Genomic DNA, 17887 nt, shown 5'->3' with positions numbered 1-17887 from the left:
TAACCCTCGTGTGCTTCCGGTAAATGTCTTTGCCCCATCTATCCAATATGTACCTACTAGGCACATCAACCAATTGCTGCATTTCTAGAGCATTTAGGCAATGTCTGCAAAGAATCTCAGAGCATTCAAACAACTTGCACTCACATTGTACTTGCTGATCTTCACTGTAGTATAAAACGCGGTAAGCCCGCCACTTGTTGATCGACTTCTTCTTCTTCTCAAAATCATTCCACACATAAACTCTGTCTTTTATTAGATGTTCAAAATAGCTTGGAGATATCTCATTCATGCTACTACTAGTGCAGTACATAAGCCTCTTGCATTCCCTTTGCACCTCCATAAACTTTGCATCAGTATACACATTTCGGAACGTTTCCTAAAACTTGAAATCAGTCACTAGATCACGTAAGTACACAGTAGACTTACCATCTGCCAGCCTCTTTGACTGCATTTGCTGCTCAATAGCAGCCACATACTTCTCGGTAAAATCACAAAGTCCAATGTTCTTGTAAAATAGCTCATAAAAAAAATTATGAATGCTTTCTAACCTTTGTTTAGTCTTCATTCTAGCCCAGAACAAATGCTTCATTGCAGCTGGAATCCACATTTCCCTTTCGTCATACAAACAAGCAAGCCACATGTTACTAACTAATTTATGCTGATGAATAAATTCCTTCCACCTCAGTTCCTCCTTAAAATCTAGGTACCCCTTACACTTCCCTAACTTGACACTAAATTTTTCTGTAATGTGCCACAAACACCATCCGTGTCTGGTTTGTGGCATCACAACTTCCAATGCTTTGCGCATTGTCGAATCTTGGTCGGTCAGTATAGCCATAGGAGGGGAGCCACCAACAGCATCAAGCCATGTCAAAAACACCCGCCTGCATAAATAAATAAGTTATCATCATCACCACATAGTATTGAATTATCTAACAATAAAAACAATAAAATAAATTAAGGAAGAACGCACTTAAAGATTTCAGTGTCCTCGTGGGAGATTAAGGCGCAACCAAGTAATATGGTTTGCCCGCGATGGTTAACACCAACAATATTTGCAAAGGGAAAGTCATACTTATTCATAAGGAAAGTGGTGTCAAACAAACAACGTCACCGAAATCCTCATACGTAGCTCTACTACGTGCATCAACCCACAACACATCCTGAAGAATGCCATTACCATCCAACCAATGTACATGGTAAAAGTTCTTATTGTCTGCATCATTTTAAAATAATTCATCATCACATTTGCGACTCCATCCTTAAATTTCAATTTCTTCTCCTTCGCGGCCAAGTTATTCAAATCCACTGTGGTGAAAGCAAGATTTTCATATCCATTCCGCTCACTAGCCAACCACCTATGGAGTTTCGCGTTAGGAAACCCAACAACATTACCAAAGTGGAGTGTACGCCTAATATACGACACCTTCTCCAACTCTTCTAATCTATACTCAGTCACGATCATTGACTTTGATGGGGAATGAGTATGGCTATGCTCTAAGCACACTTTCTTAAGCTCCCATTTCCCATTACAAGTCAAGCTACCATACACCATTGCCCCGCAACCACATTTTTTAGACTTTTTAGTGGCAATAGGTTCCCCTTCCAACTCCCTAGCAATTCTTTTCCCAGCAACCTTCCTTCGAGTGTTAGAATTACCAGCGCATGTGACTGCCCGTTTTATCTTACTTATCTTTAAAGTCGTAGGCATTTTGGTCACGTACCACCTTAAAGCCTTGCTACTTCCCATAAGCATTGAAATAAACATCTATTTCTTGCAACAAATCATATATCATCCCTATTTCAGGAGGGTCGACATTCAAAGACCTCAAATCCACCAGATTACCTCCACCATTCCCCTTTCTATCCACCTCCCCTCTAGCTTCATCTATAGACCTTGAGTCACCGCTGTCACCAACCCCTTCTCCATCATAGTTTATAAGCTGCAACATTTCTTCATCATCATCATCAATTGATAAAGGAACATCTTGTGCAACTACTTTCTCCTCCTCCTGCACATATTCCATATTTGCTGCCAAAAAATTAATTTCACATTTCTCATTACAATGTTATATATATAACAACAGTGTTTGAAATAATTAAGCCTTAATAAAAAAAAAACTAGGCCTTTATCAAGTGTAATCACCTTCATCTGCTCACTTAATTAAGCATACTATCCAGGATCAAGGTAAACTACCTGTTAACTAAGGTGATCAGGTAAACTAAGGTGATCAGGTAAAGAAGCATCAAGAAATGGGCATAATTGTTTTATGTAACATGCTCATGCTCAAACATAAATTTTTGGCCAATTTTGACAAGCCAATGTAAAAGCTAACATGCTTATGCTCAAACATAAAACAACAACAAGTAGCAACATGCTCATTCTTTCTTTATTTACTTATTAGGCACAACCACCAAAAGCATTGTTCCAATAACAACTCATTCTTATATATCACACGCTGCCATAGCAATAACTTAATCTTATTCTAAGAAATAAGCTCAAATAAAGCATGACAATGCATATTACATTCTTAAAGTGCCACGGTTAAGACATTTTGTTTATAGAATTCTTGTCATTTATATCTTTAATATTGTCATATTAAATTTATAATGCTTACTAATTTTGCTTGCAGAATTATCATAGTCAATCATGAACAACACATTCCTCAATCCTAAAATAATAAATATAAATCAATATCCAAAATCCCAACAAAATAGACCAAATTATGTCAAAATCATTGACGACAATCAATAAATCAGTATACAATTAGCAAGTGAATTGTTCAAATTCTTGGAATTCAATTATACAATTACTGAAATTTAGCTAATTCAGTGATTGAATGTTAAATTTACACAACAACTGAAGTTTTACTCACCAAATTCGCCGCTATATTTTCACTAATGCCGCCAATTGACGGTACCAGACCAAATCTAATGGAATCCGACCACAACCCACCGGATTCACAACCCCCTACCGCGCCGCTAGTCAACTCACGACAAACTACAAGAAAAATGGAGATGAAACTTTAGTTGGACAGGGAAAGGGAAAGGGAAATGGAAAGGGAAAGTAAGGGGAATGGAAATTGGAACGGGAAATTAATTATAATGGCATGGGGAAGCGCGCCAATACATATTTCTTTACCACATCATATACGCATGAGTATGGTTATACGCCCAGATACAAAAGTGGACCCCGCTACAACTTGTGCTGGCAAAACAAACCCCAGCCATTTGCTTGGTTTAGCTTTACCCTGTGTAGAATTTCCTAGGGGTGTCAAAAACTTACCCGACCCGAAAGGTTTACCTGAAACCGAACTGTTTTCGAACTAGTTGGACCCGGGTTTTTCTTATCCGAATTCGATCTAGAGTCGACCCGATGTATCTCGAAACCGACTCCACCCGATAATTTATGATCCAAACCCAACTTGGAATCGACTCATATTTAATCCGAAACCAATAAAATCCGATAATATAAAATCCGAATTCAATCTAGCCTAAAACGAAATCGACTTGAAACCATATAGACCTGAAAAAGACCTCTTTTCCCGAACTTTAATTAGCCGATTTGAAACTTCCCATGACCCAATTAAAATCAACCCGAAAATACTCATGATTTAATTAAACTCGACCTATTATTAACCTAAGCTAACTTAAATTTTCCATGACCATAACTCGACATGACTAAGGTAATTGGTAATAGGGTAGACCAATAATAATTCATGATCCAAGTTGTGAATTATAGAGAGAACAAAGAAGGGAAACAAAGAATGGAATGGTAATTGGTAATAAAATGGTATGAAAAAACCTTTAATTTATAGGAAAGATTGAGATACTACAAAAGTAAAGAGTGGTGCGGCAAAGCAATAAGAGTGTTTGAATGGAGTCAACATTATAGGGTTGGTACAATGATTGATATATTAGTCCATGATTTTAATACTCTAACGTCAAACAATCCTAAATTATCATTATACTATAAAATATAGTTCCTAATAAAAAAAAAATATATAAAAAGTTCCTAAAATGTATAAAATTTGAAATTTATAACATAAATTATCTGAACTAATCTGAATATTTAAAAAATTATCTTAACTTTTCTGAATGTATTTGAAAATTTTCAAACTTATTTAAATTTATTTGAACTAATTGAATTTATTTGAACTAATCTGAATTTGTATAAATTTATCTAAAATTACATGATATTATTTGAACTTATAGTCTTAAAATATGAGAAAATAAGGTGAATTGAACAAACCCTTATCTAAACATACTTTAACTTATTAGACCTTATTATAGGTTATTTTAGTGGTAATTAATTTAAATTCGGATATCCTTTATTCAGCTTTATTCAAACTTATTTTAGTTATACATCAAACTCAAGTAACATTTATTCATTATTGACCCTTTGTTATGTGCCCTTACTAATTAAGGTGTTAATATTATTATGAAACCAACGTAAAAGAAATCTGTTGCGATTATTACGAATTGGGGGGTATAACTTCATTAACAATAAGTCAATAACAAATAATCAATTATTATTAAAATTTGAAAATATATTGTATTCTTAATCGAAATTTAGATGCTAATATATAATAAACAATCTTAATACTTCTAATAATAAATTTGCCAATGAATTGACGATGATAAATAGCCGTAAAGACGACGATAAACGCAAAACGGTAAGAAAAAAAACATTTTACAATGATGTGATAATCACCCGATCAAGGCGATAAATAGTCATTTTCTGTAATAACTTGAGTTGTCAATCTTATAACAATTCTAATAAGCTAAGCCAATACGAAACTTAATTAAATGAAACCCAACAACCTATTTATGAATGAAAATCTCTAATAACAAAAATGACATGACATGTATTCTAATATAGCTAAAACGACTTAAACTGAGATTGACCCGAATTCTAATTAGTCGACTCGAAATTGAACTAAAGTAATTTTAATGAGAATGAGCTAATAAACGAAGTAACAAGATTCAAATTTTAACCGAAACTGAATTGATTTGAACCGAGAACTAATTGAATTCGAAATGACCCGATCCAAAGTCAAATAAATCCATTTGGACCCAAAAACCCGATCAAATCCGGATCCGAGTTCATTTTAACTCGATATGACTTGACCCGAATTTGACTTGACCCAAATTCGATTTGTATCCGACCATGCTTGAACTCTTAATTTTAACCCGAATCTGAATAAGCTCAAACCAATTTGATTTGATTTGTTAGTTAAAATGACCCATCAGTACCCGACCTAAATATCCCGACCCATCATGAATCAACTCAAATTTCATACGGATATCTAATTTGACACCTCTAAGAATTTCCCTTTACATTTTAACCATTAAGATGCTACTCCTAAATTCCTAATAGTAAAAAGTTAGCCGAAAGAATAATCAATTCCCAAAAAGTGTGCGTTGAAGGTGCGCTGTCTTCCTCTGTTCATTTTCTCTCTCATCCCCAACTCAACTCGTATAGAAGAAAATAGGCAGAGTTTCTTTGTTCTTCTTTTTCTTCCGAAAATTTGTTTTTCTTATTTTCATTTTTACAACATTCAATTCAATTACTCTTTCAACCCCCCTTTTCTCTCTCCTACCTTAAGCAGTCAGATCTGACCAAACTTTCAGGTTCTTCATTTCATCTATTCCTTGCTTTCATTTTAATTTTTTTTGAATTTTTTAGCATTTTTTTTTGGGATCCATGTATTTCAAAAGTTTGAATTTTCTTCATTTATTTGATTTTTTGTAGATCCCCATTTCTTGAATCTTGATTATTGTTGTTGAAAAATTTGAATTTGACTTGGTCTTATTAATACAGCGCTGGGATTCAGCTGGGTCTTGATCTGCTGCTTCGGTATACTCTCTTTTCCTAATTTTTGTTTGATCAGTAATATCTATGTTGCATTTGATTTTTCTTGTCATTTATGAATTGGGTTTTTGATGAACATTATCATTTTTTTTAATATTAATGCTGTTATTTTGACTGTTTGTAAGCCACTATGTGCTAGAATTTCGAATTTCATCTCGAAAGATGATGTGTTGAACTTTTTTCTTTCCTTTGTTATGAAGCCAGTCGTTAAAGTCGAGCTCTATTGTGATGTGTTGAATTGTGATTGTTTGTTCACGGTTTCCTCTATGAAACTATAGATTTTTTAGAGGAAAATTTGCAAATTACCACCCACAAAGTATACCTATTTTGATATAACCACCCAAAACAAAAAAAATTGTAAAATACCACCCACTAATTTAAAAAAACGCTCAGATTGCCACCCATTTAGAATTTCCGGTGGAATTTCCGTCGGTGGGCCCCACTTTTTTATTTTTTTCCTTTTTTTTCTTCTATTTTACGGATTTCTCACTCTCTCTCCCCGATTTTTCACTCTTCTTCTTCCTACCTTCTTTCTTTCTTCTTCCCAACCACCACCACCACCATTGCTCCACCTTTTCTAGCAAATCACCTATCTCCTTTTCCAGCAACACCGAAAACCACCCCTCCCCTCCCCCCAACCCCCTGAAAAACCATCCCTTCCGTTCGCCAGCCCCCCGTTAGTTCCGCCACTGCCTCCTTCGTTCCAAATCGCCACCACCGCACCAAATCGCCACCACCGTTCCACCTACAGCCTGCAATTGAGCCACCAAGCGCCACAAAATCGCCACCAAATCCGTGCAAAACTGCCCATGTTAACCCACACACACCAAATCGCACCAAATTGCCACCAATCGCACCAAATCGCCACCACCGCACCAAATCGCCACCATTGTTCCAACTTTGGCCCGCAATTGAGCCACAAATCGCCACCACTTTCCCAATTCAATAATAACAGGTACCCTAATTGTTGAAATAACACAACTAATTCCCCCAATTTTCCCCAATTCAAGGGCAACAAGAACCCTAATTAACTAATCCCCCATTTTTTCCCCAATTACAGTTCTTGTGGATGCTTCTGCAATTAGGGGAAGCGTTTTTTTGTGAAATTTTGGGAAAATTTGAAGAAGATGGTGTTTTACTATGGAGAAGTGTTTAATGGGAAAAAATCGGGGAAGCAATGAGTTAAAAACCAAAAAATAGCTGTTATTAGCCGTTGAGTGGGGTCCACAAACCGAAATTCCACCGGAAATTCTAAATGGGTGGCAATCTGAGCGTTTTTTTTAAATTAGTGGGTGGTATTTTACAATTTTTTTTTTTTTTGGGTGGTTATATCAAAATAGGTATACTTTGTGGGTGGTAATTTGCAAATTTTCCTTCTTTAGATGTAGATGTAATTTTTAGCTCACCATTTTCTTCATTAGCTATCTGCTATCTCTAATATTTCCTCCGATTTCTTTTACTTGCAACACAACCTTTGGGCACACAATTTTAGGTGGCGATAGTGATGGTAAATGAACGTTTTTTTTTCAAAATTATATTAACACTAGGATTAGAAAAAAGGTTAGATACAATATGTAAAAAATAATTAAAAAAAAGGATTAAAAAAGAATTAATTTGGTCGTTTACATAGTATAATCTCGACCTTAGAGTGTGTACCTCAAGGCTGTGTTGCAATTATTTTAAAATGAAGGAAGTATTATTTTTTAATTAATTTTTTACACAATTGTGTTATTACTTTATCTTTCCTTTTCACAGTTGTCAGTTTGCGTGATCAGTTTTGATCAAACGGTATTTTTGAAAAATTTTCTGTGCAGTGCCTGTTGAAGGGGAGAGATTTGGAGCATGTCAATGAAGAAGGCATTCGACCAAACCATTCGGGACTTGTAAGTTGTTTCGAACCTGGTTACCTTGCCATATTTTTTTTTATTAATGCTCCTTGAAGAGAAATTACTGACCTCTTAGTCTCGTACTTTAATAGTATCCCTACATACCAGACATCCTAAATGTGTGCATTACCAATTGCTAGTTGGTGTGTGGAACATTGTTTTTTAGTCTTTGCTGTGTTCTTCATGCCAACATTTAGGGAATATGCTGATATGGTGAATTGTTATTATAAAGTTCCGGTTGGACATGCTAAATAATCAGATACTTTTGTTTGCCTTGGCAGAAAAAGAGAGGTCAACAAGAAAGTTCTGAAAGTTCCTTCAATAGAGCAGAAGGTAAACCCTCTCGAATTTTGATTGAGATTTTATCATTAATACATGGTAATCAATGTCAGACTGTTGTGCAGTATGTTTCATCTTGCTTGAGAAATCTCAGTCCTGTCCATTTTTATGGATTTCTAATAGATACTAATGTTGCTAATTTGGGTCTTTGGTTCTCTGGAAGTTTTTCTACAGGTTCTTGATGCTACTAGCAATGAGCCCTGGGGTCCTCATGGGTCACTTCTTGCAGACATTGCACTGGCTACAAAAAATTAGTAAGTCACATTGACTGCCAATTAAATCCCTCTATTTTCTTTTCAATGTTGTAGTTTGAAAAATGCTCATTTGGTCAATTTTTCACACTTATGCAGTCATGAATACCAAATGATCATGACAGTGCTATGGAGGAGGTTGAATGATACTGGCAAGAACTGGCGGCATGTTTATAAGGTGGGGGAATTTAAACAAACTTTCTTGATATGTGCTCCTTGTTGTTTTTAGTTGTTACACTTTTTACTCTTTGCACTTTGACCATCGTTAATGATTTATATGTGAGTAAAAACATAGACGTGTGGTATCTTTTTAGATTCTTCTCAATGTATATAACGAAAATATTAACTAATTATTTTACTTATAGATAATTGAAACTCTAGTATTATCTATCCAAGTTGTGCATTGGCAAGTAAAATAAGAGGGTACATTGGACTGTGTGTTACTGTTGATTGTTCAGGCAATGGAGTACTTGAAGTTAGTATTATGAGTTATGATTCACGTTCTCTGCAACTATTATTTTTGTAGTTTGTTACCAGAGTTTGGATGATCTCATTTAAAGAGAAGAGGATGACATGTAAGGGTCGAAATCAAGGGGTTTGAAACAATGGTTTACCTTTATCAACTTAAATTCTTAGCACAGAGGTAGAGGGATGTGGTGGGGGTGGGGGGTTAGAGTTGTGTGTGTAATTTAGTTCATAAAAATAGCTGATTGTAATATACAAGGGAAAGTGGGTAATGGAGATGAGAGTGCAATAGCTTAGTATGCCAGTTTCTTTCTTAATGAACAGGGGTGTGATTGTCCTAGTCAATTTTTTTAGTTTTGCTTTTAGATACTGGTTCTTGCTGAAGATTAAAATGATGACTATGAAAGATTAAAGACAATTCTAATCTTTCAATTGGTGTTGCTTGATCTAAATGTTGTTGATATGTATGGCATTTATGCTTTCAGGCTTTGACAGTTTTGGAGTACTTGGTGGCACATGGGTCTGAGCGTGTTATAGATGAAATAAAAAATCATTCTTACCAAATATCAGTAAACATTCAATCTTCAGTCTTACTTTTGATATCCATTTATTGATCGTTCCATTTTTGTTACTACTAGTGGCCCAACTTCACTTGTGTGTGATTCTCTAAACCATTTCTCTGTAGACATTGTCCGACTTTCAATATATTGACTCCAGTGGGAGGGATCAAGGAAACAACGTGCGAAGGAAATCTCAGAGCCTTGTGCAATTAGTAAATGACAAAGAAAGGATAATAGAAGTTCGGCAAAAGGCTGCTTCTAATAGGGATAAGTAAGTTATATTTTCAATTGTCATCTAATTTTGTCAAGTAGCAATTTGTACTTGAGGATATAGAGCTTCATGGTCTACTCTGCTCCTAATACATCTTTGGTAAATTTCACATTTTGTATGGCCTTTGATGCTTGATTTTCTTGCTGCTTGGTGCTACCCTTTGAATGTTTTTTTGTCTAGGATTTTTTTGCAAATGAAATTTTGCTCTATTTAGCATAGTTTTCTATGCTTCGATATAAATATAGAGGTTGGAAATTCTTTCAAAATCTTGGATTGATCAAACCTCGCAATGTTGGAATCCTGCTGTAGAAAATGTTGAGAAATTTTGTTCTGCTGTATAATTTTACCTAAGTGTACAGATAATGCTTCTGTGCCATACAGTAACTATATCTGAATGCGGAAAAATCTCTATGTTAAATTTACCTTGGAAGACATGTTCTTGTGGCTTCCAAGTTTTCTTTGCTAGTTTTTCTATAGTAGAAAACTAGAAATAAGCACCTGATTCAGACATGTAAATTAAGTCTCAATTTCCTTATGACAATCTGAGGCTGGTAATTATGATATGGGCTGAGAACATAATTTATCTGTTAGACAGGTTAATTAAGTCTCAATTTCCTTATGACAATGTTAGGCTGGTAATTATGATTTGGGCTGAGAACATAGTTTATCTGTTGGATACATAAATGACCTACTATTAACACTTGCTTTTATCTAAGCATATAGTCATCCGGTATTTTTTTAGATATTTTGATAGGGATTTGTGGATAAAAGGAAAAACTTCTCTGCTAACTATTATCAGGTTTAGTTGTTGTTGTTGAGATTGTTTTATTGTGTTTGTGCTATCTCATGGTGTTTGTGTGAAACCCTTCCCCTCCAACTCCCCTGTATTCTTCAGATTCTTGTATTGTTTTGACTCCCTTGGAGGCTTGGATTTGTTTCGATGGAAATAGTTGCCAGGCACTTTAAACTGTACAAATCTGAAGTACCCACCACTCTCAACTTAACTACAACATTTCTCTTCATCCATATCCAATTAACATTTCGTTGTTTTATTTATCAGGCTGTCTTTAGGTATTTAGTGAATGTAAAATGTTCACTGTGAATTTTCATATACTGAGATATGGATTGGTTGGCGTATAATAAGTATTTAGTATATTATATCATTCTCTGTTTCCCATATCAGTAGATCCAGCCATCCAGGTCTCATGTGTGGTTAAAATGACATGCAGTCATGCATTGTTATGTTCAATTAAGTTCTTGTGCATGTATGGTTGCCCACAATTCGGTGGAAGTTTTGTTTGCTCTAAAATGTGGTGAATTTGTAGCTTAGCCGTTTTTGGGCAATTCAGTATGTTTGTGTGACTCGTTCGACAGGTTTCGCAGCACATCTGCAGTGGGTGGAATGTATCGACCTGGTTCAGGAGGATATGGCGATGATCGGTATGAAGGCCAGGATGAACGCAATGGTTATGGAAGGGAGAGAGAATGGGGCTCTAGAGATGATGAAAGGTATGGGCGGTATGGGGATTCCTATAGTAGAGAGGCAGATCATTATGGGAGAGACTTTGAAGAAAATTATGGGAGAGATAGGTATGGGGATGACGACTCCAGAGGAAGAGCTCGAAGTGATGATGACTACCAGTATGGCTCAAGGGGTAGGAGTTCTGATAGAGATGGAGATCGTGTTTACGATGATGAGGACCGCCATTCAGCTCGGTATGTTTTTTTGTATAGTTATGTGATAGCAATATGAAGCATCCTGTTGAAATTGCTAAGTAAATTCTTTCCCTGCAGAGGAAGTACTGGCAAAGCAGAAGATCATAACGATGGAAGGTATATAGTTGCCTTTTCAGTTCTATTGTGAATCTGTATTGAATTGAATTTTGTTTTTCAACTTCTAATGCTATGAAATCAGTGTTATAATTTTTCCATAATTTGATCCTTTTGGTGCCTTTTTACCCACGTGTTGTGGGTGCGTTGGTTTGTTCTGCAGGCCAATTGAGTGCAGGTTTTCTGAACAAAATATTGGTGCTCCTCCTAGCTATGAAGAAGCTGTGGGTGTCACTAGAAGTCCTACTTACAGTGACAGGTATTCTAGGCCACAAATTTTGGTGCAACATGTACATAATTATTTTGTAGTTGCCAATTTTTTTTCTAAATTTTTTTTTTCTTTTATTTTTTATTTTTATTTTTTATTTTTTTTAAATCTACTTCTTGTAGGGATGGAGAAGCACCAGCTGCATCAACCCATCAATCATCTCCTCCCACCGTAAATGCTGTTGCTCAGTCATCATCCCCAGTTGCTAATACTGCCCCTCAATCATCATCTCCTGCTAATAGTGTTAATCCAAGTCAAGTAAATCCTGAGAATGGTGTTCAATCTCATCATAATATGGAAGCTGATACTTTTGATGAATTTGACCCTCGTGGTTCTGTTTCAGGTGCGTAACAAAGTTAACAACTACAATGTGGTTGATGCGTTATCAATACCTTACAGTTATATTCTGATATATCTATTAGTGCTAATGGCATTGCCCTTATAACAATGCATTCCCTTTTTGCCTCAGTCTGAATAGGATGCAAAATTTAAAAGTTTTAGCCATCCCTGAATATGGCTAATATCACTCAAGTGGTGCATAAACAAAATGCATGTGAACAATAAATGCCATAATTAAATGGAATATAATACAGCAATTTACCCTATCTTCAAAGTCTATACAACAGTTTTTAATGAAGGAAACATAAATTAGCTCTGATTAGCTCTGTGCTGTATGTGTCGAATATCCTACTTGTAGAAATTGGTATATGGAGCTCTCGTGCTCGCAAAATTCCCATTTTTTCATCAGCCAAAGTCAACTCATATCCACAATCATTGTTTTTGGTTGGTCTTAATATAATTATTACGCAGAGTTTGATATATTCTTTTCTATTTTTGCAAACAGCTGCACCAACTACGTCGAATACTGTTGAAATGGACTTGTTTGGGTCTCTTTCAGATGCATTTGCACCCAGTCCGTTAGCTATCATGCCAGCTCCATCAGATATTTCAGACTTTCAATCTGATTCTGGGAACACTGCTTCTAACCCCTCATTTATTGCAGCTTTGGGGACTAATGTTCCTAACCAGGTAGAGATTTATCTATAGATTAATATCCTACTGGACCTACACATCTAGCTTTATAAAAAGGAAGCTAAGCAGCACTGTTTTCAATTGAAATTTGATATATGCAAACCTTTTAGTTGGTTATGTTCACTCTGTAACTGAATATCACTTCCACAGTATAGCTTATATATCTCATAAACTTTTTCATTCTGACAATGGTTCTTGTAAATTTATCTTTTTCTTACCTACTCAACTTCATACTTTCTGTTTTGGGTTGGGTTGTCCCAAAAAGAACTTTTTGCTTCACATTTTATCATTTTTCACTCCGTCCCATCAATCTATATTATCTCTTTGGTTAATTTCTTTTTGTTTTTCCTTTTCAATACACTTCAAATTTATACGACATATTACAACTATATCATGATCTTCACATCTTAGTTAATTGATTTTTTTATCAATTTTTAACATTATTATTATGATGACAGTCTTTTGAAGATCCATTTGGTGATTCACCTTTCAAGGCCATCCCATCAGATGAGGCGCCAACTAAATTCCAGAGTTTTGCATTCCCGTTGCCGTTTCAGCCTGCTGTGGATCCTTCAGAGCATTCTCATCCTGCAGCTCAGAAGGTGGAGACTCCTAATCCGGAGTTTGCAGACACTTTCTCAGGCTTAACTATTAATCCGCCTCCTGTTACTAATGTACAAACTCCACCAAATCAACAGTATTTGCCTCAAGAGCCACAATCCATGCACGATAATGATATACTTGCTGGCATTTTACCTCCTTCTGGACCTCTTCCTCCATCGGCTTCTATTGGATCTTATCCCACTTCATCAGGTATGCATCCTGCAACTGTTTCACAAGCAGCTTTTCCTCCAACTTCTCACAATACAGCTGGAACTGGTTTCATGACCCAAGCTGGACCATTTTCCCAAGTCCCTGCTCAGAACTCGGGTGTGCCACCCAACCACCATTACTCACATCCCTATTCTGCTCCTCCCACTGCTATGAGTTCAAATTTGGCACCTCAGACACAAGCTGGAGCATTAAGTTATCAAAACAATAATTTCATGGGTGATTTTCTTCCACAATCTGGTGCAAACATTCCCTCATCATCACAGCCAGCTCCCTCAAGTTTTGCAAATGCTTTAGCCCTTGTTCCCCAACAACCGGCTAAGAAGTTTGAGCCTAAGTCAGCTGTATGGGCCGATACATTGAGCAAAGGTTTAGTTAACCTTAACATTTCTGGACGTAAGTATATTGTTCGTGCACTTGATTTGTTATGTTTATTATTTCATCTATATGTATTTTATCAAAGTACTGAGCAATATTTGCCTGTTCTTGCAGCTAGTATCAATCCATTGTCAGACATAGGTATTGATTTTGAATCCCTTAACCGCAAGGAAAAGAGGATGGAAAAACCTAGTGCAACTCCAGCAACTTCCAATGTCACCATGGGCAAGGCCATGGGATCTGGTTCTGGAATGGGTCGTGCTGGTGGGGGTGGGTTGAGGCCTTCGCCAAACCCAATGGGTCCTGGCATGGGTGGTGGACCTGGTGTTGGCATGGGTATGGGAAGTTACGGGTCTATGAATCAACCAATGGGAATGGGTGGCATGGGTATGGGACCAGGCATGAACATGGGTATGGGGCAAGGAATGCAACAACCCAATGGTTTAGCCCCTGGATCGTGAACAACTATAATCCCATGATGGGAAGAGGTGGCTACCCACAGCAACCATATGGTGGTGCATATCGATGATTGTGGTCTTCCCCCATGTATATCTGCATTTCTGAAGTAATTGGGTATTCTGGTGATCATGCAGTACCTGTAACAATAGCTGGTGAGCTAGCATATTGATATGATGACTCTATGGTCCTATCTACATACATGATCTCATTTGATGCTGGCAAGGATTCCCTGTGATGGTATCAAGGATTCCCCTTGTTATACTATTGGAATACAGAGGGAAGTAAAATTCTGTTTGATTGAGTTTTGTTATTATTATTTTTTTGTATGATGAGAGTTAGCCTACCTCAGGCTTCACAATATTTGTTATATTCTTGGATCACATAGAATTGAGATGTGGTTTGTCCATCAGACAATAAAAGTATTAATGAATGAGAATTATTTCATTGAACATTGCCTGAATCGGGATTTTGAATCACAAAGGTGAGTAAAGTGAGTAAAAGAAAGAGCATTCAAAAGACATCCCCCCTCAAAAGAGAGAACGTTTTTCGAAGGAAAAAATCATCCTATAATTGAAGAAAACCCTTTCTTTTGAGGGAGAATCGCTCCTACTATTTGTGCATGCATGAAGGTAGTATATACAATATTCTATTTGAATCTATGACGTAGGGAAAACTAGGTCGTTGACTAATCCTCCTTAGAGCCAACCAAAATTTATAATCAATTAACAAACCTATATACAAGTATAGAGGTAAGTCAAGGATCGAACCATTAGGAACGGTTATGTTTAAGTGTTTCCAATATGCGCCTAAGCTAGATCGAAGTCAAGGGTGAAGAATAGAGTAACCAATACTAATTAACTACCAAAACAAAGAGGCAAACAAATGAAATAATAGGGAATGGGGATCAATAAGTAATCATGATAGTTGCAACTTGGGAAGGTCATGCCAATCACTGGTTGTGAAAACTAATGATAAGAGCTATCTCCTAATCGTTAAGCTAGGTTTCCTCTATGAATAACAAACTAGGAGAATCACAATTCAAACCAATCAACAATTGCAAATCCTAAATTAAGTGTTCATGTCATTAGGAATCACAATACAATCTAGCACTGTTCTCAAGGCCTAATCAAACTACACACATGCAAACTTACATTAATCACTTTAATCTCAACAATCAATCAACATAATTCCCAAATCCATCACAAACAATCACTCATACAAGTTTCACCCAAACCCTAGCAAAACAACTACTCAAGAATTATCATCTAATTAACAAGCAAGTAAATGAAATCAAGGATCAACAAATATGAAGAACAACTACACTAATCAAGATTCAATCATCAAAACCAAATCAAAGAAACATGAAATTAAACAATGCAATAAGATGAGCTAGAGTTAGAAATGCTCATTGATAATTGAGAAGATCTTCAATACAATTGTCACCCTTGCATCATCAATCTGTCAAATAACCATTGAAATCTCTCACTTTCTCTCTCTAAATCTACTCCTAAACTAACCCTAAAACTAGAGAGAGAAACTCTCAACTAAGCTAAAATTGTGAGGAAAATAATGTCTAAAACTCCTTACAAAAATCGGTTATAAATAGGTCTTTATAGGAGGCGGGAATACGAATTCTAATTAAATAACCCGAAAATAGGGAAACGCGCCCGCGCTCTTTTGGGTTCCTTCGACGTTTTGTGGCTTCGTGCGCTCGCAAATGGGTCTTCGTGTGGGCACGCAATATCTTCATGATACTCACCAAGTATGGCAGATTCAAATGGAGTTGACGGTGGGTTCAACACCATGTTCTCATGAGAGCGCAAGAGCTAAAACTTGGAGCATGCCACTTTCTTACTTCTTGAGCTTTCCCAATGCTATAAGCTTGCTCCAAAGGCATCTTCCAACTTGGTAAGCCACCAATAGCAAGACCCGAACCTCGTATAATACCTATAACCACGTAAAGAGAACAAATAAAGGAGAAAACACTAGAAAATCCACAAAAGTGGACAAAAACACAAAATAAGAAAGAATAAGGAAAGTAAAGAGAAAATGAACAAAACCAAGCATTTATTTAGAAACAAAGCTATAAAAAGAAAGTAAAAAAAACCTAAAAAAACTCATCAAATGAGTGCCATAAATGGCACTCATCAAATTTCCCCAAGCTAAACTTTTGCTCGCCCCCGAGAAAAACAAAAGCAAGCAAAGGAAAATGATGAGCTTATTCAAACAAACAAAAGAAAAAGAGAGATGGGAATATAGACTAACTCACTTTCGTAGGAATCACGGTCAATTTCAGCAACTAAAGACAAGCCATTTAAACCCCTAGATTGCCCTAGGGGACGAGTGATGCTCTCGTAAGGGTTTCCTAAGAGTTGACCCCATAACTCTCCCAAACCAAACAAACAAGGCAAAGCATGAAAAGGAAATAAAAAGAAAAGTAAAGAAAACATATGCTCTTGAAAGGACTTTTACAAATGTACAAGCACAAATGGATGCAATTCTTTCTAAGCAAATAAGGGAGTGCATGTTTCAAGATATCCAAGGTTGATTGAAACATAAAATATGCTAAGCATAGAAAACTAATAAGACACAATTCACCTTCATCCCAAACAAACTTACCGCGTTCTTCCTACTAGTTTCAAATCCACCTCTAGTGAGCATCTCAATGATTCCTCGAAGGAACCGGAAAAGAAGAGATCTTAGGACTACTCGACATCTTGACTATGCAAACCACTCCATAGGCTTGACTCCCATCTCCCTCCATCGACTTGTGACTCAACCACAAAGGTCAAAAGGTCTTTGAAAGGGTTGTCACGTATGGGAGAAGAGGGTAAAGGTAGGCTAAAATTTGAAATTTGGTGGTATACCTAAAATGTGAAGCAGAGGGTGGTCAATCCTCAACACCATAATCAAGTAATCACAAAAAAAAACACCACACCCCCAAGCTTATTCAAAGCAAAAATCACAAACATATATACAAAAAGCGTAAGAACGCTTCCCCCCAAGCTTAAATGGAGCATTGTCCTCAATGCTCTAAACTAGGGAGATCACACTTACATCAAGATATTTTTGATCTTTTCATTTTTTTCTCTTCTATTTTTTTTTACTTTATTTTTTTTTTCCAAAGCATTTTCTTTTGCTTTGCTTTTGGTTTTTCACTTTATTGCTTTGTCCTCGCTTCTTTTGGCTATGGACGACTTTTTCAACTTGCATTTGCTTTTATTCACAAACTTACACACAATACATACTTGCTACACAAAATGAGCTCATAACTTCAAACTATTGCACTTATAATCACCAAACAAACTCATCAACACTGGCTTCACAAATACCAAAGATGGAAACAAATAGCTCAAAAGCTAGTAATATGGCTTGAAAAGAGGGTATAAGACTCAAATGGTTAGCAAGAAGGCAAATGTAAACCCAAAACCAAAAATATAAA

General features: G+C 36.3%; 2 protein-coding genes across 3 annotated transcripts; one reads left to right on the top strand and one right to left on the bottom strand.

Annotated features, from left to right (window-relative positions):
* Positions 1–376: 376 nt before the first annotated feature.
* LOC110708176 (protein FAR-RED IMPAIRED RESPONSE 1-like) lies at positions 377–1711 on the bottom strand. Its single transcript, XM_021886264.1, has 2 exons — positions 1107–1711; positions 377–884 (listed from the first exon to the last, which is right to left on the bottom strand). The coding sequence occupies exons 1-2, from the start codon at positions 1709–1711 to the stop codon at positions 377–379; spliced, it is 1113 nt and encodes a 370-aa protein (XP_021741956.1).
* A 3687-nt stretch (positions 1712–5398) lies between these two features.
* On the top strand, positions 5399–14905 carry LOC110708190 (clathrin interactor EPSIN 2-like). 2 transcript variants are annotated; one of them, XM_021886275.1, is made up of 16 exons: positions 5399–5634; positions 5825–5860; positions 7690–7758; positions 8043–8094; positions 8275–8354; positions 8451–8529; positions 9302–9385; positions 9502–9647; positions 11022–11363; positions 11442–11480; positions 11641–11736; positions 11868–12088; positions 12590–12774; positions 13236–13590; positions 13672–14004; positions 14101–14905. In XM_021886275.1, the coding sequence occupies exons 3-16, from the start codon at positions 7718–7720 to the stop codon at positions 14445–14447; spliced, it is 2400 nt and encodes a 799-aa protein (XP_021741967.1). In that variant the 5' UTR covers positions 5399–5634; positions 5825–5860; positions 7690–7717; the 3' UTR covers positions 14448–14905. The 2 variants fall into 2 exon arrangements, with proteins under 2 accessions (XP_021741967.1, XP_021741966.1); XM_021886274.1 differs by having other exon boundaries at positions 13236–14004.
* The last annotated feature ends 2982 nt before the right edge of the window (positions 14906–17887 follow it).

The sequence above is a fragment of the Chenopodium quinoa genome, unplaced genomic scaffold, assembly GCF_001683475.1.
Source record: "Chenopodium quinoa cultivar QQ74 unplaced genomic scaffold, ASM168347v1, whole genome shotgun sequence".
NCBI classification, from domain to species: Eukaryota; Viridiplantae; Streptophyta; class Magnoliopsida; order Caryophyllales; family Amaranthaceae; genus Chenopodium; species Chenopodium quinoa.
The sequence above is the reverse complement of the archived record's forward strand: the minus strand, read 5'-3'. Positions and strand labels throughout refer to the sequence as shown.

Coding starts and splice junctions, on each gene's coding strand:
- LOC110708176 (XM_021886264.1), bottom strand. CDS start 1,711: ATGCCTACGACTTTAAAGATAAGTAAGATAAAACGGGCAGTCACATGC. Junction 885..1,106: donor ATGAGGATTTCGGTGACGTT/GTTTGTTTGACA, acceptor TTATTTATGCAG/GCGGGTGTTTTTGACATGGC.
- LOC110708190 (XM_021886274.1), top strand. CDS start 7,718: ATGTCAATGAAGAAGGCATTCGACCAAACCATTCGGGACTT. Junction 11,737..11,867: donor AGTCCTACTTACAGTGACAG/GTATTCTAGGCC, acceptor TACTTCTTGTAG/GGATGGAGAAGCACCAGCTG. Junction 12,775..13,235: donor GGACTAATGTTCCTAACCAG/GTAGAGATTTAT, acceptor TTATGATGACAG/TCTTTTGAAGATCCATTTGG.